The sequence below is a fragment of the Paroedura picta genome, chromosome 6 (genome assembly GCF_049243985.1).
Source record: "Paroedura picta isolate Pp20150507F chromosome 6, Ppicta_v3.0, whole genome shotgun sequence".
In the NCBI taxonomy this organism is placed as follows: Eukaryota; Metazoa; Chordata; class Lepidosauria; order Squamata; family Gekkonidae; genus Paroedura; species Paroedura picta.
Genome location: NC_135374.1, coordinates 85,261 through 107,648, shown reverse-complemented (window position 1 = coordinate 107,648; position 22,388 = coordinate 85,261). Strand labels below are relative to the sequence as shown.

Sequence of the window (22,388 nt, the reverse complement as noted above, 5' to 3'; positions counted from 1 at the left end):
CTGGCAGAGCAGAGCTTTGCCTGGCCTTTGGGTCTGGTTCGCCCACCAAGCTGCACTCACCTGTTAGCTGGTAAGAGAGGCGGCCGTTTTCACCTGCATCATGGTCTGTGGCGCACACGGTGAGCACTTCCACCCGGCCCTGGTTCTCTGGCACCTCCAAGGCATTTGTATCCCTCTGGAAGGTTGGGGCATGGTCGTTTTCATCGGCTACCAGGATGCGCACTGAAGCCTTGGTCTGGAGAGGAGGCACCCCTCCATCCCGTGCATACACTGAAGGGGGAAAGGGTGGCTGTGACTCAGGGGAAGCCTCCAGGAAGGACCACCAGTGAGAAGCCCAGGGGGTGCCAGGGAAAGTGCTGGTGGGCACCACTGGGCCCCCGGGCTGCCGTTTGGGGGGCTAGTCTGCCTTGTGGCCTTCTGCAGCCCACGTCCTAGCTTCTTCCCCCCTTTCTTCCGCTCATCATGCAAGCAGCTCTGGCAGTGGACGGGGCCTTTCAGGTCTGCCCCAACTAATTTCCGCCATTCTGACTGGCCAAAGCCAAACCCTCTGTAGTCTTCATTTGCTAGCACACAGGCAGGAAATGGGCTTTTCTGAAGAGATTCAACCAGAGCTGTTTGCAGTCCTGAGTTCTCTGCCCCTGCCCAAGTGAACCTGGGGGGCAGAAGATGCTTGTCGGCAGAAGGACCCCTACATCTTCAGGGGACTCCCGCCCACACCTCCCCCATTCCTGCCCCCCCCACTTGCCTGTCAGCAGGTGCTCTGCCAGCTCCTCGCGGTCTAAGGAGCGTTGGGTGCTGATGAGGCCCGTGGCAGGGTCGATGGAGAAGTCGTCTCCGGAGATGCCGCCATACGAGACCTGCCCACTGGCTTCTGTCAAGAGACGTGGGGAAGACAGGCCCCCATGAGAGCCAGCGGAGTTTTTGAATCCCCACTTGGGCTGTGGAACCCTGTTGGGTGACCTTGGGCCAGGCGCTCTCTGCCAGACCTTCTTTGCAGGGTTGTGGGGCAGGAGAGAGAGTCTGTGATGAAGATGACCTTCTCACGTGGCCTGGGGGGGGGGGGAAGACCCATCTGACCTCCACCACCACCACTGAGGGACTGATACAAACATCCTCAGCTCTTGGCACAAACTCACCTCTCAAAGACCCTCTGGAGGTCTCTCTCTCTCACACACACACACACAGAAACACACACAAACACACACAAACCCTTATTACTGTGGGCACACCGCACTCCTCACAAGTCCATCCATTCACTGAGAGAATGAAGCCCAAATTAAACCAAGTGTGCCTGAACCATTTATCTGGGCCTTGTTCCCTCTTTCAGTGCCCCGAGCTTTTGCTGGAGGGCTAGCACCCGGGATGATGTGGTGCCTGGAGGCTGTGCAGCAACCAAGGAGCTGGGGGCGGGGGGAGGCAGGAGGGCAGGCCATGACTCACGGCTAAACTTGGGGCATTTTTAAGCCAGGCCACACACACAGGGCCTCTCAGTCCTACCCCATGCCTTTCTCTACTGTGGGGACTCCCAAAATGGTAGACATTGGGTTCCTCTCCTCCACTGTCTCCTCACAACAACCCTGTGAGGTAGGTGAGGTAAAGAGGTAATCCAGACAGGTAAGTAGGCTCAGTGAGGATTCAAATGCGGGCCTCCTGGATCCTAGCCCAATGTTCTGGCCTAAATTGTGCAGGAGGAAGCTAGGGACAGGCCTTCCATCAGATGGATGAGATGGGCAGGGAAGGGCTGGAAAGAGGAGACAAGCGGGCATGGCATGGGCAGTAGGGGGCAGGTGACGTACTGAATGACTTTGGTCCAGCTGCCTCCTCCTCCCTAGTTTGTGGGCTGCTGGGGAGGCCACCAGACCTGCTGCCTCTCCTCCTGGGGAGTCAGAGTTCCTCTGGCTGCCTCCCTCCCTCCCTCCCTTGAGCCCCGGTGGTCTTGCCCCATGTTTGGTCCTAACAGTGCCACACCAGCATCATGCCAGCAACACTTCAGAAGGATGGACAAGTTGGCTGGTTCACGCCCAACAATCCACCCCCCTCACCCCCGTCTTCCTCCAGTGGAGGAAATTTTCCCTGTGAAGTCCCTTCACGGTGTGGTCAGTGACTCCCCCACCCCCACTTCTGGCCAGGCCTGGGGGGGGCTCCTCAAGGCCCCTGAGCATGGCGGCAGGTCCTTACCCAGGTCTCGGTCCGTGGCAAGCAGCTGCAGCACCGGGACCCCAGGGGGCAAGTTCTCAGCCACGCTGGTCTCATAATGGTTTCTCTGGAAGGTCGGTGCCTCATCGTTCACATCTAGCACGTGCACCATCAGCAGCTGCGTGGCAGAGCGCCGCGGAGAGCCGTGGTCTGTGGCCACCACAGTCAAGTTATGCTGGGACCTTTCCTCCCGGTCCAGGGCCCTGATAGTGGTTAAGGCTCCTGTGGGAGAGCAGGGTGCCTCTGTGAGTCCCCACCAACACCTGGGGACAGGTGGGGAGGTCTTGCCAAGTACTACTGCTGCCAGGCAGGCACCCCTTCCCAGGCTAAGCTGTGGGTCTGCCCAAGGCAGGAGGGCATTGTCCACCTGGGATTAATTCTCAATAACTTGTGGGTCTTCCATAAGGACCCGTGTCCACGTCTCATCTTTGGATGATAAGCATTAGGAAGAACTTGGACAGGACAGCTCCACTTCTGCCTGGAGTTCTGCATCCTCACCTCACAAGGTGGACGAGCACTAAGACGTAGGTGTCTCCAGGGGAGCATAGCCACTGCTGGCAGAGGGATGCATCTTGCTGCACAAGGCCCTCTCTGGGAGGCTGGGACAGAGTGGTCTCCACCAGGCTTCTCCCTCCCCACCTGGCAAATGCAAGCTGACTCCAGGCAAAGAGTCAGTGGTTTCCTGGGCTGAGCACTCTGCCCTTTCTCTACAGTCACTTTACACCTGCTGTTGGCAATGCAGGGAACCTAGGGAAGAAAAGCCCTGAAGACCACCACTTTGCTGCCTTTGCTGCCCACCCCTCTTTGGCTCTGCTCCGAGGTGGCAGCACAAACAGGCCATGCAGGATGAAGCCACAAAGGGCATAAGGCCTACTTTAAAACACAAGTTCAGCAACACATGTCTGACCCACACACGGAATGATTCTGGCCACACATAGCTGCCACCCCCACCCCCCGTCCCACACACCTGTGCTAGGGTTGAGGTGAAACCGCCCCTCAGCGTTCCCTGTACGCAGCGTGTAGCTGAGGCGTCCGTTCTCTCCCAGGTCATGGTCCCTCGCCAGCACCTGCAGCACCAGGAAGCCCGTGGGCTGGTCCTCAGGAATGTCAACTCTAGCTGGAGAGAGGAACTCGGGCGTGTTGTCATTCTCATCCATGACAAAGATGTGTGCTGTGAGGGCAGCGGAGCGGCGCTGGCTGATGTTGCGCGCCTGGTCTGTGGCCTCCACCACTAGCAGGTAGGCCGCCTGGGCCTCTCGGTCCAGAGGGCCTCGCAGACTCAGCTCCCCGCTGCGCGCCTCCAGCTGGAAGGGGAAGTGCCTTGGCTCACGGGGCGGCAGTAGGCTGTAGCTCAGCTGGCTATTTGGTCCAGACCCGTCCTCGTCCAGGGCCTGGAAAGTGAAGAGGGACGTGCCCGAGGGGGCGCCCTCAGATACCACCACGGTCACGGGGTCTTGGGGCCAGGTGGGTGCATGGTCGTTGCTGTCCTGGACGTGAATCTCAACCAACACCAGGCGCTGGCTGGGGTAGCCGCGCAGTGTGTCTTCCACGCTCACTTGAAGAGTGTGCCGGGAGCCAGACTCATAGTCCAGTTCTCGGGCTGTGTAGATCTCTCCAGTGGCTGCATCCACCACAAAGAGACCGTCGCCCCCACTGCCTCCCACCAACATGTAGGTCACCTGCCCGGGAGGAAGTGGTTCCGGTGAGGCCACTGAGCCAATGAGGGAGCCGGGCGACAGGCCCTCCGTGGGGTAGAGAGTCAGGACAGTGGTGTCCGGCCGGGGAAGCAGCCGGGCTGCAGGCACCACCTGCGGGAAGCCAGAAACAGGCCCGTTGCTCCACTGAGCTTCATAGCCAGAACCCAGCACAGAAGCACTGAGCCCATTAGCAAATTCAAGACAACATAAGAAGACACTTCCACTCCCCCTTAGCAGGGGCCTTGAGATTCCTAATTCAGTGCAGGCCCTGATCTCCCTCACCCAACGGGAGCCACCGCCTCAGCTCCTCTTGTCTTTGATCCCACGTCTCTTCCGCTTGGCTGTTGCTGGCCGGGGGGCCCCATGAGCCACTCTGGCTGCTCTGGCTGGGCCTGGGGTGACATTTGTCCCTTCCCCACAAGCCCCCTGCCAGCTCTTCAAGCAGACCGAAAGGGATACAGCCCTCTGCACCAGACGACGTAAGCTCTGCTTCCTCTCATAAGCTCACCATGAGATAAAGGTTGGCCTCCCCCAGTGTGGCTTTGCCACAATTCCCAAGCTCAGCTGAGTTCCCCAAACAGACGGGCTTCAGTTCGGGACCAGAGGGGGGAGGGGGCAGGGGGGCAGGGCGGGGGCCTAGAGGGAATACCTGGATGCGCACGGCTGCCGTTGTAGTCCGGGGACTGGTGCCTCGGTCACTTGCCGTGGCAGTGAAAGTGTATTCGCCACAATCTGCCTGGCGCAATTTGGTGGCTGTGCGCAGTTCCCCCGTGGCCACGTGCAAGGAGAAACGCTCTGCCCAGGCTCCTGCCAGGAAATGTAGAAATACCATCCAAGGAAGGGGCCCAGCCATGTCACATCGCACATGGGCGGTCCGGCACCAATCCTGCTCTCTGATCCTAGGCGACCCCACAGGGCTGTTGTCCAGATCAAACAGAAGGGTGGAGAACACAGCCTCCCGGGGGCAAAGGCCAAAGCGAAGTCTGCCGGGCCAGGACCAGGACCAGGACCTGGGCCAGGAGATGCCATTCTTTTCAGTCCTGCCCTAATGGTCTGCTTCACAGCTGGAGGGTGGCCGGGGAAACAGCCTCTCTGTGCCTGGGCTACTTGCGCTTCCACACCAACATGAAACCACTGGAGACCCAGGCTGGGTTGTCAGGCACCAAAATGACCCCAGACCGGCTACCGACTCCCTGGGGGCCGGCTAGTTCACCTGAGGAGATGGAAGGGCTACTGCTGCCTGGACGACTCGTCCCTGTGCCCTCTGGAGGAACAGGCCCACTGCTCAGGGGGAAGCTGGGCTGGGCTATTGTCCTGGGCCAATGTGGTTTGTGCCCTGCTGACCTCTGCAACACCCTCTACCGGGGCTGCCCCTGAAAAGGGTCTGGAAGGTTCAGTTGGTATCTAGTGCTGCAGCCCAACTGCAGACTGGAATAGGGGTCCTGAGACTGCCTCTCTGGGCTTTTCCCAGTCTGTTTCTGGGCCCAGTGCAAGGGGATGGCCTGTGCAGTTTGGGCCCACTATGCCCTCAGGACTGCCTTCTCCGGGACAAACCCACCTGACTGTGGGGCCCTGCTTGGAACTGCCCGGCCTTCCCAGGTCAGGCGGGGGGCTACTTGAGAGAGGGCCCGATTGATCCTGGCACCAAGCTGGTGCAATTCCCTCCCCAGAAACACTCCTCCATGCCCTTCCCCCCCCCTCTTCCCTGGTCAGGAGGATGGCCTGCTTCGTCTGGCACCCCTCCATGGGCCCTCCTGCTGTTTTCATTGCTTGTATATCAAAACATGGTACATCAAAAAGTGGTCTCCTGATGCATTTATAATCTTGCACACTCCCTGTGTTGTCCCACAGTTATCCTTTTACCCACGTGTCCTCGTGGGGACTCACAGGTGGCAGACGCGATTCCTCCTAGCTGCCTTATTGCTACAAAAACCTTGTGAGGTAGACTAAGAAAAGTCTGTCATGGGCAACACAGTCATACTGGTTCAGACTTGCAGTCTGTCCCTTCCTCCCTGTGTCCTGCCCATGGAGGGCCAGCGAACACAATGCAGAGCCCCAGGCCTGCCGGTGAGGATGCCTCCTAGCTGTAATTCACTAAGCATCCAAGGCAACGGAATGAGCTTCCGATCCGAGTGGCTCTCAATGAACAGAGAATGGATGAACAGAGAACTTCAAGAGGAACTAAGAAAGAAAAGGAAAATGTTCAGGAAATGGAGGGAAGGACAGAGCTCTAAAGAAGAGTACCTACAGGTTACTAGGCACTGTAGATCAATCATCAGAAAGGCCAAAGCTGAGAGTGAGCTAAGATGGGCCAGGGAAGCCCATTGTAACAAGAAAAGATTTTTCAGTTATGTGAGGAGCAAACGTAAAGGAGGCAATAGGCCCACTGTTGGGTGCTGATGGACAAACTCTAACGAAAGATGCAGAAAAAGCAGAAAGGCTTAGTGCCTATTTTACATCTGTTTTTTTCCCACAGGTCAAAGTGTTTAGGCACATCTAGAGATGGCCGTAGCCAAAGGATAGTGTCTGGGTGGCAGGTTAACATGGATAGAGAGGTTGTCGAGAGGCATTTAGCTGCACTGGATGAGTTCAAATCCCCTGGTCCGGATGAAATGCACCCGAGAGTACTCAAAGAACTTTCCAGAGAACTTGCACAGCCCTTGTCCATCATCTTCGGAACCTCTTTAAGGACTGGAGATGTCCCGGAGGACTGGAAAAGAGCAAACGTTATTCCGATCATCAAAAAAGGGAGGAAGGATGACCCAGGAAACTACAGACCAGTGAGACTGACCTCTGTTGTGGGGAAGATAATGGAGCAGATATTAAAGGGAGCGATCTGCAAACATCTGGAGGACAATTTGGTGATCCAAGGAAGTCAGCATGGATTTGTCTCCAACAGGTCCTGCCAGACCAACCTAGTTTCCTTTTTTGACCAAGTAACAGGTTTGCTGGATCGGGGAAATTCGGTTAATGTCATTTACTTGGATTTTAGTAAAGCTTTTGATAAGGTTCCCCATGATGTTCTGATGGATAAGTTGAAGGACTGCAATCTGGATTTTCAGATAGTTAGGTGGATAGGGAATTGGTTAGAGAACCGCACTCAAAGAGTTGTTGTCAATGGTGTTTAATCAGACTGGAGAGAGGTGAGTAGCGGGGTACCTCAGGGCTCGGTGCTCGGCCCGGTACTTTTTAACATATTTATTAATGATCTAGATGAGGGGGTGGAGGGACTATTCATCAAGTTTGCAGATGACACCAAATTGGGAGGATTGGCAAATACTCCGGAAGATAGAGACAGAGTTCAACGAGATCTGAACACAACGGAAAAATGGGCAAATGAGAACAAGATGCAATTGAAAAAAAGTTAAGTGTAAAGTTCTCCATCTGGGTCAGAAAAATGAAAAGCATGCCTACTGGATGGGGGATACGCTTCTCGGTAGCACTGTGTGTGAACGAGACCTTGGGGTACTTGTGGATTGTAAACTAAACATGAGCAGGCAGTGTGATGCAGCGGTAAAAAAGGCAAATACCATTTTGGGCTGTATCAACAGGGGCATCACATCAAAATCACAAGATGTCATAGTCCCATTGTATACAGCACTGGTCAGACCACACCTGGAGTACTGTGTGCAGTTCTGGAGGCCTCACTTCAAGAAGGACGTTGATAAAATTGAAAGGGTACAGAGGAGAGCGACGAAGATGATCTGGGGCCAAGGGACCAAGCCCTATGAAGATAGGTTGAGGGACTTGGGAATGTTCAGCCTGGAGAAAAGGAGGTTGAGAGGGGACATGATAGCCCTCTTTAAGTATTTGAAAGGTTGTCACTTGGAGGAGGGCAGGATGCTGTTTCTGCTGGCTGCAGAGGAGAGGACACGCAGTAATGGGTTTAAACTTCAAGTACAACGATATAGGCTAGATATCAGGGGAAGAAATTTCACAGTCAGAGTAGTTCAGCAGTGGAATAGGCTGCCTAAGGAGGTGGTGAGCTCCCCCTCACTGGAAGTCTTCAAGCAAAGGTTGGATACACACTTTGGATGCTTTAGGATGCTTAGGGCTAATCCTGCGTTGAGCAGGGGGTTGGACTAGATGGCCTGTATGGCCCCTTCCAACTCTATTTCTATGATTCTATGATTCAACATCCTGGACTGGCTCCCAGCCCTCCAACCACCCATCATTCAAGGAGAAGCAACCCTCCAACAGTGCCGGGAGTGAATCTGGGATCCCCCTCCAGGCAGGCTCCCGTGGGGCTCAGTTACCTGCCAGTGAGTAGAAGACGGTTCCATTTTCACCCTCATCGGGGTCTTTGGCCTGCAATGAAGCCACCAGCAGCCCTGCTGGCTTCTCCTCCAGCACCTGATGCAAAGACAGCCGTGAGAGCAGTTGGAGGATGCCCGGCAGACCAGGCCCTCCGGCGCTCCCACTGCCTTCCCAGCCGTCTCCACACGGTCCAGCTCCAGACCATCCCAGTGCTGGGGCTAGGGCAGTTCCAGCGAGCCCCCACTCCCACCCCCAGCATGGGTCACCTGTGCCTCAGGCATCACTCAGAAAGAAGAAGAAGGAGAGTTGGTTCTTATATGCCGCTTTTCTCTACCCCAAAGAGAATCAAAGCAGCTTCCAATCGCTTTCACTTTCCACTCCCCACCACAGCCACCCTGTGAGATGGGTGAGGCTGAGAGAGCCCTGATATTCCTGCTTGGCCAGAACAGCTTTTATCAGTGCCATGGCGAGCCCAAGGTCACCCAGCTGGCTGCATGTGGGGGAGCGCAGAATCGAACCCGGCTTGCAGATTACAAGTCCGCACTCCTAACCACTACACCAAGCAGGCTCTCAAGGAGCCCCAGGGAGCCTAAGCCAGAGGCTGGCGGGAGGCCCCACTGCTCCCGCATGGGCAGCAAGTCTCCCTGCCTGGATCAACCAACACCTTGGGCCCCTTTCCTGCCCCTTAACCCGACCCTACCTGCAGGAAGAGCTCACGGCCTTCTGCCACATGTAGGAAGGTGGGTGCGTTGTCGTTCTCATCCAGCACAGTGATGTAGACGGTGCCCGTGGCACTGCGGGGTGGTGTCCCCCCATCTTGGACCAGGACGTGTAGCTGGTAGCTGGCTTGCTGCTCCCGGTCCAAGCTGTGTCTGCAGCTCAGCTCACCTGCAGAAGATGCACCCAGCTCAGCCGAGATGCCCCCTGGGCGGAGGCCAGCTTCCACCCCTTGCTGGGACAGATCCCCTCACCCCCCCTCCCACTGCCCCACCCCCGTTCAAGCATTCTCACCTGTCTGTGAGTGGATCAAGAAGTTGCCCTCAGGGGGAACCAGTCGGAAGGAGAGGCGGCTGTTCTGCCCGGCGTCCCGGTCGCTGGCCATCACACGGCCCACGCTGCTCCCAGCGGGCTGGTTCTCAGCCACAGTAAAGAAGTAGCGCTCCTCGCTGAGCCGAGGGCTGTTGTCATTCTCATCTGTGACGGTGACTCGTACGGTGGTGGTGCCTGTCTGGCGCCCCTCACCTTCCCCAGCAACAGCCAGGACCGTCAGCAAGTGCAGTTCCTGCACCTCCCGGTCCAGCGCACTACGCACATGCATCCAGCCCGTGTCCGGCACCAGGCCGAAGCTGGCTGCATCTCCATCGGCACGCAAGTGGTAGGTGAGGGACATGTGAGAATCCCGTGCCAAGGCACGCACTTGCAGGAAATTAGTGCCCACAGGCACCCCTTCACGCACCTCCACCCGGTAGGTGGGAGTGTCGAAGACGGGGCCATGCTCATCTTCCGCCTGCACGTGCACCAGTAGTGTGAAGGTGGCACTGAGCTGTGGGACCCCACCATCTCGTGCCAGAATGACCAGCCTCTGGGGAGTGCTTGTCTCTCGCTGCAAGGCCCCCACAAGCCACACCTTACCTGAGAAATGCTCGACAGTGAATGCACTAGACCCACCGGCAGACAGCTCAAAGTGCACCTGCCCATTGGCTCCACTGTCCCGGTCCTCTGCATGCACCGTGTACACGACTGTGCCTGGTGCTGCCCCCTCTGGCAGCAGCACGGAATCCAATGGGGCTGGGAAGGCAGGGGCATTATCATTCACGTCTGCCACGCTGATCTGCACCCGGGCACTGCTGTACGCCGGAGGGGAGCCGCTGCGGGCCTGCACCTCGAGGACCACAGCCGCCTGTGCCTCGTGGTCCAGGGCCAAGCTTGTGTGCAGTTCTCCTGAGGCTGGGTCGATGGAGAAGTAGCCCTGTGGGTCTCCCGCAGAGATGGAGTAAAACACACTCTCTGCGTGGCCTGGGAACAAAGACAAGCCCAGCCTGCATGAGCCCTTAGAAGAAGCGCGAGAATCCCAAGGGTGACACTCGAGCTGACTGTCACCACTTGAGCACAGAGACCCACATTCCTTTTAGGATTTGCCACGTGTCACCTTGTTTTACTGGTGTTCTTCAGACCATTTTAGATCTTGATCTGGTAAGGGCTATTTTGGAATCCACTGGAACTGTGTGAATTAAATTAAACTAAACTCTGTTAGGAAGGAAATCTCACAACTATCCAAAGTCCCTTGCTTGAATGAACAGAGGTCCATAAAATGGTGACTGGGCTGCAGTGAGTGGACTGAGGGAGCTTCTTCTCCTCCAGGATGTGGAAAGAGACCTGACATCTTCAGGAGCTGTCGGGCTCTGAATCCCAGAGCTTGAACCAACGACAAGGAGGGACTCTAGCTCTAAGTGTCCGGACCAGACAGACGCAGCAGGGCTCTTCCTGCTGAGATCCCCCAGCCTCCTGTGCCCATGTGGCTCACTGGGCCACGGCCTTTGCTTGCTCCGCTCTCTCCAGATCTCCCCAGGCTGCGCCTCTACTCTCCCTCGCTACCACGATCTAGGGATGACAGCCTCCAGGTGGGGCCTGAGGATCCCCTGGGATGACAGTTCATCTCTGGACTTCAGAGGTCAGTTCCCCTGGCTGGAGAATATGTTGTCTTCGGAGGGTGGAGCCTGTGGCCTTGTGCCCCAATGAGGGAGGTCCTTGTCCTCTCCAGGCCAAATCCTCCCCAACCTGGATCTGGCAAGCTACTTGCCCTCATCCCCTGCCAGTGGCCAGGGGAGACCGGTCTGCCAACCGGCATCACCCACCTGATATCTGAGTTGAGCCCCTTTCCCTGAGGGAATCTCCGCTGGGCAAGCCAGCCTGCACCGGGAGAAACAAGGGGGAAGGAGACAAACCACCACTACAACTCCACTGGGGCCCAACAAGAAGAGGGAGATCAGATCCCCAGCACATCCTTTCCTGGCCCACCATGCCCCAGGTGTATTGGAGGAACCAGGGACACACAGGATGGAACCCTGCTGGGGAGGGGGAGGGAGTCCAGGTGGGCCTGTGGAGTTCTTCCACACACACAGAAAACACCTATCATCCCATAATACCTGGGCTGAACGGGGTGAGGTGGAGGGCAGCACAAAGCCCAGCTGCTGGGAGTACTGGGTCTTTTCTCAGCCAGGGCTCCAGCTGCTGGCTTCAGCAGGACGTTGTGCTTGGGGCTCACGGCCTGCCCTGGGCATCCTACCTGGGGGGTTGTGGGCATAGACAGCACCGACACTGCTGCCTGGCCGGGTGTCTTCTGGGACTGTAAAGTAGTACTGAGCCCGCTCGAAGCTTGGAGGAGAGACGGTTCCAGCAACAATGCTGATGTTGACCCGTGCGTTGGGCTGGGCGGCCAGCCCCCCGCCATCCCGGGCAGCAATCTCCAGTTGCACTAAGGTGTTGGCTTTGCCTGTCAAGCTCCGCAGTAGAGAGAGAGCGCCTGCAGTGAGAGAGGAAGGTGAGTGGCCCACAGGTGGGTGGTGCATGCAAGAGGAGGCTGGGCAAAGAGCCTGCCGCCCACTGAGGCTGGCAAGGAAAGTGGGCAAGGTTCACCCCACGCCAACAAGCTTCACGTGAAGCACCCCCCCCTTTCTGCCCATGCCACTCCCAGTCCTCTTACCAGTGTCCGGGTTTATGGCAAAGAGCGACGGGGAGGGGCCTGCGGCAATCTGGTATGTCACCCGCCCAAAGAGCCCTTCATCCTTGTCATGGGCGCTGACCCGCAACACAGCGGAGCCCGGCTGGCTCTGGCTGCTCAGGCTGCTGGCGTACTCCAGTGGGTAGAAAGCGGGCGCATTGTCGTTGACATCTTCCAGGAAGATCTTGACATATGCCACAGAGCTGAGCCCACCCTGGACCGAAAGAAAGCAGGACCTCAAATCCAGGCTCGGAGGAGCGAGTTGCTTCCCTTCCGGCAGGCCACACCACCACACTCCAATGACCCTGCAGCCCGGGGGTGGGAAGCTGCCGTGCCCTTTGCCCGGGCACTGAGCAAGCCGCTTGGGTAGAGTCTGGAGGGAGGAAATTCCTGCTTCACCAGCCAAAGCCCTCCTTCTCCCTCCACCCTAGCTGGGACCACCACTGCTTACCCCGTCCACGGCAGTGACGGTGAAATCGTAGACAGCGACGCCTTCATCACGGTCCAGGCCCCCCGTGGTGCAAAGCTGGCCGCTCTCCTCCCCCAGGCTGAATGCTGAGGGGGCAAAGCTGCTGATGCCGGTGCCCAGTGAGTAAGAGATGGAGCCCAAGGAGCCACTATCAGCATCTGTAGCCGTGACCTGCAGGGAAGAGGTAGGAACATCCAAGGAGGGGGGGCCCAATAAGATAATCACACTTCCCCCCCAGTCACAATCTGCTGCCCCCACTGACACTTCCTATCCTCCTCCAGCCAAAGAAGGCCCTCTGTGCCAATCCTTTTTCTGGGCCAGGCTCGAACCCAGTGCCTGGCCTGCCTGTGGCTTCAGAGGGGCCGAAAGAGGCTGTGGGCCCTCCCGTCCACTGCCCCAATGCAAGTGGAGTTGGGGATTCTGCACAGTGAAGGCTTGGGAGGGGGTTTGTGGGGAGGGCAGGCTCCCCTTCTGCCCCAGTCTGCCAAAAACCAAAAGCACCCTGGGGGTGGGTGGCCCAGAAACGGATGGGATTTCTGCAGTTCACCGTACCCTCACCCAAGACAATCTCCCTGCCCTCCCCTACTACCCATCTGTGTAGCAATGCAAATCAGTGGGGGCACGAGGCCCAGAGAGCAGGAAACAATTGCGCATGAGCAAGCCCTCAACCACCACTGAGGGGGGAGCCAGGGGGGAGCTTGGTTTCCAGCTGCACATCTGGCCACTTGTGTGCAAGCACACAGAAACAGGCCCGAGACAAGTGGCAGTGCCCAACAGGTCCTCCCCATGGCTGCCAACATCATCTTGGAGGCATTGGCAGTTCTTAATGGCCGTGAAGCCCTGAGGTGGGTCAGGCACATGGCATGATGGCTCAAAGAGTTCTCGTCCAGTCCAGAGAGAGAGAAGCCAAGCTCCATTCAGGCATCAGTGAGAAGGGAACCACCCCTCACTACTGTGAAGCTCTGCCCGTATAATCCTCGGGTTTTGACTCCTGCTCTCAGGACAACTCTGGTAAGCGGAGTGGCTTTGATTCCCTTGGACTTTGGTTGCCACAATCAGTGCTAGGACCCGGACTGAATGCTGATTTTGTTCAATGATTTGCGATTTGGCCTGGCTTATGGGCCAAGGGTGTAATTAACAGGACTGCCCTCGGGTGCAGCCAGGTAGGGCAGCACCTCCGGATCCTAATGTATTCATATGATCTTTATATTGAAATGAAGTCAAACCACCACAATACAGTAGACTGTCTTATACTATAGCAAGCACCACAAAAATCACATGTCCACTGTGGAATACTGGAATACTGCAAAAACATAGTTGAAATACATGGCTCCTCATGAATTTTTCACTAGATCCTCCCAAACTCAACATGTTCATCTATAATGTCAATAGCCACAGTGTGGACCACAAAAATCATGGATCATGCCTTCATAACACCACAGAACAAAAATATTGTTCCAACGCACAGATCAACAGAGTTTTTGCACCAGGTTACCCCATATTCACCATCACATCACATATCATGCCCATTGCCAGAAAAGTCAAGAACACAGTTCCAAAGCACAGATCCTAATGGATCATCAGGGTTTTTAAAGAGTCACACCAACATAACCATCAAATCACATATCATGTCCACATATCAGCTTCAGTAAGGCCCACCACTTGCCCATTAGATCCCTGCCCCACATGGCTACGCAAAATGAGCAATGAGAGGGTAGGAGATCCTCTCTGAGAGATTATCAACCTCTCCCTTACAATGGGAGAATTTCCAGAGGGACTGAAGAAGGTAGTGGTCCACCCGTTGCTCAAGAAACCATCAGTGGATCCACAGAACCCTGCCAACTACCACCCTGTCTCACATCTGCCGTTTCTGGGGAAGGTGACTGAACGGGCCACAGCAGGACAACTTCTAGCATATAGAATCATAGAATAGAATCATAGAGTTGTAAGGGGCCATACAGGCCATCTAGTCCAACCCCCTGCTCAATGCAGGATCAGCCCTAAGCATCCTAAAGCATCCAAGAAAAGTGTGTATCCAACCTTTGCTTGAAGACTGCCAGTGAGGGGGAGCTCACCACCTCCTTAGGCAGCCTATTCCACTGCTGAACTACCCCGACTGTGAAATTTTTTTTCCTGATATCTAGCCTATATCGTTGTATTTGTAGTTTAAACCCATTACTGCATGTCCTCTCCTCTGCAGCCAACGGAAACAGCATCCTGCCCTCCTCCAAGTGACAACCTTTCAAATACTTAAAGAGGGCTATTATGTCCCCTCTCAACCTCCTTTTCTCCAGGCTGAACATTCCCAAGTCCCTCAACCTATCTTCATAGGGCTTGGTCCCTTGGCCCCAGATCATTCTCGTCACTCTCCTCTGTACCCTTTCAATTTTATCTACGTCCTTCTTGAAGTGAGGCCTCCAGAACTGCACACAGTACTCCAGGTGTGGTCTGACTAGTGCTGTATACAATGGGAATATGACATCTTGTGATTTTGATGTGATGCCCCTGTTGATACAGCCCAAAATGGCATTCGCCTTTTTTATCGCTGCATCACACTGCCTGTTCATGTTTAGTTTACAATCCACAAGTACCCCAAGGTCTTGTTCACACACAGTGTTACCTAGAAACGTATCCCCCATCCAGTAGGCATGCTTTTCATTTTTCTGACCAAGATGCAGAACTTTACACTTATCTTTATTAAATTGCATCTTGTTCTCATTTGCCCATTTTTCCATTGTGTTCAGATCTCGTTGAACTCTGTCTCTGTTTTCTGGAGTATTTGCCAGTCCTAGATCTAGATGAAGCTTCAGTCTTGGACCCATTCCAGTCTGGCTTCCAGCCTGGCCATACAGTCAAAACAGTGCTGGTCATGCTGATGCATGACCTCTGGAGATAGCTGGACCAGGGCCAGCTGTTGCTGCTCATGTTACTTGATCTCACAGCAGCATTCGATATAGTTGAGCGTGAACCTTTAGCTCACTGCCTCACTGATGCTGGGATATGTGAGATGGCCCTTCAGTAGCTAATTTTCTTTCTCTGAGGTCACAGACAGAAGGTAACTGTTGGGGAGATGCATTCATGCCAATACTACTTCCAGTGTGGGGTTCTCTCCCTAACCTTAACACCTTTATACATCCTCTTGCTCAGCTGGTCTGGAGGTTTGGGCTTGGATGTCACCAGTATATGGATGACACCCAGCTCTACCTCCTGATGGGAAGTGGCCCAGACTCACCCCCTGACTACTTTGCCAGAGGCCTGGAAGCAATGGCAGAGTGGTTCGAGCAGAGTCGCCTGAAACTCAGCCCTTCAGAGATGGAGTTCCTGTGGCTGGGTAGGAAGGAACCAAGCAAGGAAGCATGTTTGCCCAGGCTGGATGGAATGCAACTTTTAGTTGCAAGCTCACCCAGAAACAATTCTCTATCTATGGAACAGCAGGTCACTTGAGTAGCATAGCTGGCATTCTAACATTTCCACTAAGCCAACCTACTAGTTCCCAACTTGGCCCCAGAACTCCTAGTCACAGTCATTCATGTGATGGCCACCTATAAGATAGATTTCTGTAACTAGTTCTGCATGGTCCTACCCTTATCTTTTATCTGTAAACTACAACTATTCCAAAATGCAGTTGCCAGGATCATCACAGGAACATCATGGAGGGCAGAAGATGTCTGGTTCTTCCCACAATGGAGCGAAGGAGCCTAGTTGGCAATGGACATTTGGGTTTTTGGAACATGGATTGCGCTACTGTGGTGAAGCTCTTCTATTGGGAGATGGTTTGCACCTCACAATGGTAGGAAAAAATTTTGTGAAGACTCTTGCAGACCTGGTGAGGAGGGCTTTGAACTGAGTTCAATGTGGGAGCAAGACGTACATTCAAAGCCTAGTTCGATGAAGATAACTGTAGATGGTAACACTGTAAATTTCAAGGGAACGGCAGCTATGCAGGGAATTTACAGAAAAATTCAAAAACTAAAACCCTAGGGCACTCGTATGCATTATGATGCCTCTACACTAATGTGCAGATTATGGGAAACAAGCAGGAAGAAAGAAAGTCTTAATAAAAGAAGGAGACTATGATCTAATAGGCATCACAGATACCTGGCGGGATAACTCTCAGAACTGGAATAATAGGATTAAGGGGTACAACTTATTTAAAAGGGGCAGACAAATAAAGAAGGGGGAGGAACAGCGCTATATGTAAAGAATATATATACTTGTGGGGAAATACATGTGGCTGAGCATGAGAGTTTAGCTGAGAGTCCTTGGGTAAAAATAAAAGGAGTGGGAAATAATAGTGTTATAATGATGAGGGTCTGCTATAGATCTCCAGGCCAGGCAGAGGACATGGATGAGATGCTCCTAAACCAGATTTCAAAGTTCAGAGAGAGACTGGACCTAGTGGTCATGGAAGATTTCAATTACCCAAATATCTGTTGAAATTCCAATAAATTTCCCAGAAAGTGGAAGGGGCAACCAGGGGGGTCTACTTGTAGACTTGATTCTCACCAATAGGGAAGAACTGGTTGATGAGGTAAAAGTTATGGGAGCGCTTGGTAGTAGTGACCATGTGATTTTGGACTTTATGAAGAAGAAGAAGAAGAAGAAGAAGAAGAAGAAGAAGAAGAAGAAGAAGAAGAAGAAGAAGAAGAAGAAGAAGAAGAAGAAGAAGAAGAAGAAGAAGAAGAAGAAGAAGAAGAAGAAGAGTTGGTTCTTATACGCCGCTTTTCTCTACCTGAAGGAGGCTCAAAGCGGCTTCCAATCGCCTTCCCTCTCCTCTCCCCACAACAGACACCCTGTGGGGTGGTGAGGCTGAGAGAGCCCTGATATCACTGCTTGGTCAAAACAGCTTTATCAGTGCTGTGGCGAGCCCAAGGTCACCCAGCTGGCTGCATGTGGAGGAGTGCAGAATCGAACCCGGCATGCCAGATTAGAGGTCCGCATTCCTAACCACTACACCAAACTCTTGGGGAAGAGAAAAGCTTTATGTAGAACCACATACAGGCTGGACTTCTGGGGAACAAATTTTAACAGACTTAATGTTGGGTAGAATCCCGTGGTCAGAAAAACTAGTTTCTCAAAAGTGAAATACTGAAGGCACAATTGCACAAGTGCTCCTGAGACCCACATTATTCTGAATCATCTGGTATGTAAATTTAATCACATTCCAACATGATTGTATATAATTTGTTTGCTTTGTGCTATCAAGCAGGATGAGCAAAGACCTTTGCAGACCAAGACTGACTAGAAAAATGGAGTGTGTTATCAGGGCCAACTAAAGTTTATACAAACCTTGTTCAATTCTTTGGGCAGTAATGGCTGTCATTCTGCTGGAAAACTGACAACATATATGAAATCAACAGGGCTAAAATGGTGCAAGATGGTCCATCTCCTCACTTCCAGGGCAGAAAAGAGGGGGGGGGGAGCACACAGGTCTTCCTGGCACTCCCTGCTTGAGTTCAGGCACTCCCGTCTCAGCCTGTGACTCAACCGTGTGCCCCTGACTCGGGAACCCAGGGCCACAATCGTCTCTCCAGGAAAGGGCCCCATGGGCCTGTTGCCCAGAGGACCTTTCCCAAAGGCTTGTCAGAGTCCTGGGACTCTCCATGGATCCCTGCCAGGGAATCTGGGCCGGCTGGGCTGCCTTCTAGACAGAGGAAGGCTGCCAGGTACCCCCTCTCTGGCCTCCAGCAGCTTCTCCAGAACCAGGAGACCTGGGGGTGGTGCCTGGGAAGGACAGGGACCTCAATGGGTAGGGTGGGGGGACAGTGCCTGGAGCTCACTTTACAAGCATCTATTTCCTCCAGGTGATGCAAGCTGCTGCCCCACACTAAGACTGTCCTGGGCTATGAAGACCTGTTGGCTATGCTGTTTCCCCCTCCTCCCCACTGCCTGCCCACACTGCCCAGCTCCCAGCAGCAGGCTGCCTCGCAGGCCCTGCAATGCAGATGCGCGCCCAGCCCAACATCTGGCTTTAGTTCAGGCCTGGGGATGTGAACAGCACTGGCGCCAGTGCGGTCAGCGATCCCACGCAAGCTCCTTGCTGGGTGAGTGGCAGCAGTGCTCTGCAGCCTGGCCCAGCTGTCCAGCAGCTCAGCTCAGCCAAAGGAAAGATGGAAGGACAGCCAGGCCAGCTATTTCAGGAAAGCTCCATTTCCAGCTCCCAGGCCAGCCCACGGGGAGCGGGAGTTGGCCGGCACGGGCTGGGTCAACAAAGCCAGGCCCCTTGAGGAGCTGACAGCCGACCACGCTCCAGGCCGCCCAGCCCTAGTCTCACTTGGCCTCAGACCCAGCAAAGAGAGCTGCTGCAGGGGCAGAAGGAGGGAGGGAGAAGAAAGTCCCCACATGGAAGAGGAGGAAGAGGAATAAGATATGAGGAATAAAAAAAGAGTCATTTAGGAAATGGAAGGAAGGCCTTATTACCAAGGATGAGTATAAACAAATAACCAGTAATTGTAGGGGGAGTGTTAGAAAAGCTAAAGCTCAATATGAGCTTAGGCTAGTAAGAAATGCTAAACATAACAAAAAAGGCTTCTTTAGTTATATTTCAAGCAAGAAAAAGAATAAGGACATCATAGGACCACTGAGAGGACAAGAATGTGAAATTATAAAAGTTGATGAAGAGAGGGCTGAACTGCTTAACTCCTATTTCTCCTCGGTCTTCTCTTGTGAGGGAAATAATCAATGTGGCAGAAACGTAACACAACACAGGGGACGGGAATGGTGGCCTACGATCACTGTTGGAGCAGTCCACAAACACCTAGTTTCTTTAAATGAAACAAAGGCTTGTGGGCCAGATGAACTGCATCCAAGGGTACTAAAAGAACTTGCAGATGTCATCTCTGAACCTCTGTCCATTATTTTTGACACTTCTTGGAGAACAGGTGAGGTGCCAGACAATTGGAGGTGGGCAAATGTTGTCCCCATCTTCAAGAAAGAGAAAAAGGAGAATCTGGGTAATTATCGACCCATCAGCTTGACATCTGTAGCTGGCAAAATTTTGGAACAAATGATCAAACACTCAGTCCTTGAGCAGCTGGAATTGAGAGCTGTGATTTCTAAAACTCAGCATGGGTTTCGCAAGAATAAGTCATGTCAGACCAACCTTATCTCTTTTTTCGAGAAAGTGACTACCTTGCTGGATCAGGGGAATGCCGTGGACATAGTTTATCTGGATTTCAGTAAAGCTTTTGATAACGTTCCACATAATATTGTTGTTCACAAGTTGGTAAAATGCAGCATGGATCATAATTCTGTCAGGTGGATCAATAACTGGTTGACAAATCGTACCCAGAGGGTCCTCGTTAATGGTTCAGCATCTTCTTGGAAAAGAGTGACAAGTGGAGGACCCCAAGGATCTGTCCTGGGGCCTATGTTGTTCAACATATTTATAAATGATTTGGATGAGGGATTAGAGTGTATACTTATTAAATTTGCAGATGATACTAAACTGGGAGGGGGAGCAAACGCAACTGAAGACAGCAACAGAATACAGGATGATTTTGATAGGCTCGAGAAATGGGCTAAACTGAATAAAATGAAGTTCAATAGGGACAAATGTAAAGTTCTGCATTTAGGTAGGAAAAACCAAATACACCAATATAAGATGGGGAAGACTTGTCTTGGCAGTAGCATGTGCGAAAAGGATCTAGGAGTCTTAGTAGACCATACATAGAACATAAGTCAGCAGTGTGACTCAGTGGCTAAAAAGACAAATGGGATTTTGGGCTGTATCAAACGGAGTATCGTGTCCAGATCACAGGATGTGATGGTACTGCTTTACTCTGCTCTGGTTTGGCCTCACTTGGTGTTCAGTTTTGGGCACCCCAATTGAAGAGGGATGTTGACAAACTAGAACGTGTGCAGAGGAGGGCAACAAAGATGGTGAGGGTCTGGAGACCAAGACGGATGAGGAAAGGTTGGGGGAGCTTGGTCTGTTTAACCTAGAGAGGAGACAACTGAGAGGGGATCTAATAACCATTTTCAAGTATTTAAAAGGGCGCTGTATGGAGGATGGAGCAGAATTGTTCTCTCTTGCCCCAGATGGACAGGCCAGAACAAATGGGATGAAATTAATTCAAAAGAAATCCTCCTCTTCCTCCATCTAAACATCCAGAAGAAGTTCCTGACATTTAGAGCTGTTTCTCAGTGGAACAGGCCTCTTCGGGAGGTGGTAGGTTCTCCATCTTTGGAAATTTTTAAACAGAAGCTAGATAGCCATCTGACGGAGAGGCTGATGATTCTATGATTCTATGAGGGCTTGCTTATCCCCTGAAGGCACAGATCCTGCCCCTCTGCCAGGATGAGGCAGGCCCAAAGGGGCTAAGGCACTATGCCATGTTGCATTCACATAGCCAAACTGGGCTCCAGCAACCCCCGGGCATTCAAGCTGGGCAGTGAGGGTGCAGAAGGCCAAGAAGCAGCTGCTGGAAACAGGGAGAAAGAAGCTGGGAGAGGCATCTTTCCTCTGACCATGGGCAGCACAGGCCACCACTGCCCCCTCCCTGCCCTGCCCAACTCGAGGGCCCTAGGTTCAAGTGAGTAGCCGCAGCAGTCTGAAGTAGCAGAACACAGTCTGAGTCCAGCCAGGCACCTTGACGACCAACCAAGTCTCTTCCAAATGTAAGCTTTCCTGTGCAGGCACACTTCCTCATGTGGTCTAAATAAAACTTGGTTGGTCTTCAAGGTGCCTGGCTGGGCTCAGACTTCATTTCAGAGGACACCCCCCTCCCCAATAGCTGATTGTGGAATCAGACACAACAAAGCACCAGGAATGCAAAAGCTGCTGCAAAAGGAGTGGGCAGTGGAGAAGGGGGACCCAACCCAAGTGCCGTTTCCAGCTCCATCCTCTTCACAGTCTCTCGGCCAGAAGTCATAGAGGGAATGAGAAAGGAGTGTCAATTCCCAAGGGAAACAGCCCCACTGGAGCAAATAGGGTTGCTTACCCCATCCCCGTAGGCTACCCAGAAGGGAGGGGACAGGACCGTTCTGCCTGCATGACTGGAGAAGCTCAGATTTGTCTTCTGTGAGGCTCTCAATGCTTTTTCTTCCGGGAGTTCAAGAGGAGACAAGGTGAAGGCCTTGGTCACGGGGAACAACACCTGACATGGAGGGGTTTTCAGGACCTCTTCTTGCTGGGATTGCTTCAAAGAGTCACACAAGGAGCACAATGCCAGGTCTGAAGAAACCTGGAGTGAGCATAGGGGCATCCCAGAGATGTCAGGGTAGGGAATTTATCTGGAGATTGGAAGGGGGGGAATCAGGAGGGCAGGGCAAAGGGGAGGGGCTGATTACCAGGAATGTCCATGGCATGCTAGGAATGTCCACACCAAGGGTGCTGCAGAAGATGTGGCTTTTCTCTACAAGTGGCAGGGATGGCCTAGCAGTCTACAGGCCCTTTTGTGTGGAAAAGAAGCAGACCACCCAAAAGAGTACCAGGGGCAAAATGTCAGGGACATATCCCAAGTGAGTCAGTGAGTCAGACTGGGGATCTCTCTCTTGCTCCCCAGATCTAGCACTGCAGGCAGATGATCTCTGGCTGTCAGGCAGAGAAAGATCTCACCCAATTCCTGCTACCCAAGGCCACTGCGTGGCCAGAAAGAGCCAAGGGTGCGATCTGGGTGGGACCTTCTACTTAAAAGCATGTGTTCTACCACTGAGCCAACACCAACCCATGCAGAGAACAAAAGAGAAAAAACTAAAAGCTGCCTGCCCAGAAGAATCTCTCTGTCTCTCTGGCAACATACCATCTGCCTGTCCATAACCCCTGGAGAGCGACATGCTCCATCCACTCACACGGACTGGCAAGTCCAGGCCCAAAGAAGTCTCCGTGGCCTAAACAACAGCCAGGGCCTTTTTGACAGTGGCCAAACCTGGTGGAAGGAGCTCCCCAATAAGATCAAGGCCCTAATGGAAGTTAGGGAGAGGCAGCTTGGTGTAGTGATTAGGAGTGCAGATTTCTAATCTGGAGAGCCGGGTTTGAATCAGCGCTCCCCCACATGCAGCCAGCTGGGTGACTGAGAAAACTGCTCTAACTGAGCAGGAATATCAG

General features: G+C 53.4%; 1 protein-coding gene across 5 annotated transcripts in view; it reads right to left on the bottom strand.

Moving 5' to 3' along the window:
- DCHS1 (dachsous cadherin-related 1) overlaps window positions 1-22,388 on the bottom strand; it is a 53,141-nt gene that overhangs the window by 18,173 nt on the left and 12,580 nt on the right. For 4 of the 5 annotated variants that reach the window (XM_077341009.1, XM_077341013.1, XM_077341012.1 and 1 more), the window contains exons 3-13: window positions 12,323-12,511; window positions 11,854-12,085; window positions 11,437-11,673; window positions 9,162-10,166; window positions 8,851-9,038; window positions 8,150-8,246; window positions 4,543-4,700; window positions 3,164-4,004; window positions 2,179-2,418; window positions 746-871; window positions 61-270 (exon numbers count right to left, since the gene is read on the bottom strand). In XM_077341009.1, coding sequence (XP_077197124.1) covers window positions 61-270; window positions 746-871; window positions 2,179-2,418; window positions 3,164-4,004; window positions 4,543-4,700; window positions 8,150-8,246; window positions 8,851-9,038; window positions 9,162-10,166; window positions 11,437-11,673; window positions 11,854-12,085; window positions 12,323-12,511 — 3,523 coding nt within the window. The remainder of the gene's footprint in view (window positions 1-60; window positions 271-745; window positions 872-2,178; window positions 2,419-3,163; window positions 4,005-4,542; window positions 4,701-8,149; window positions 8,247-8,850; window positions 9,039-9,161; window positions 10,167-11,436; window positions 11,674-11,853; window positions 12,086-12,322; window positions 12,512-22,388) is intronic. The other variant, XM_077341014.1, reaches the window with a different exon arrangement.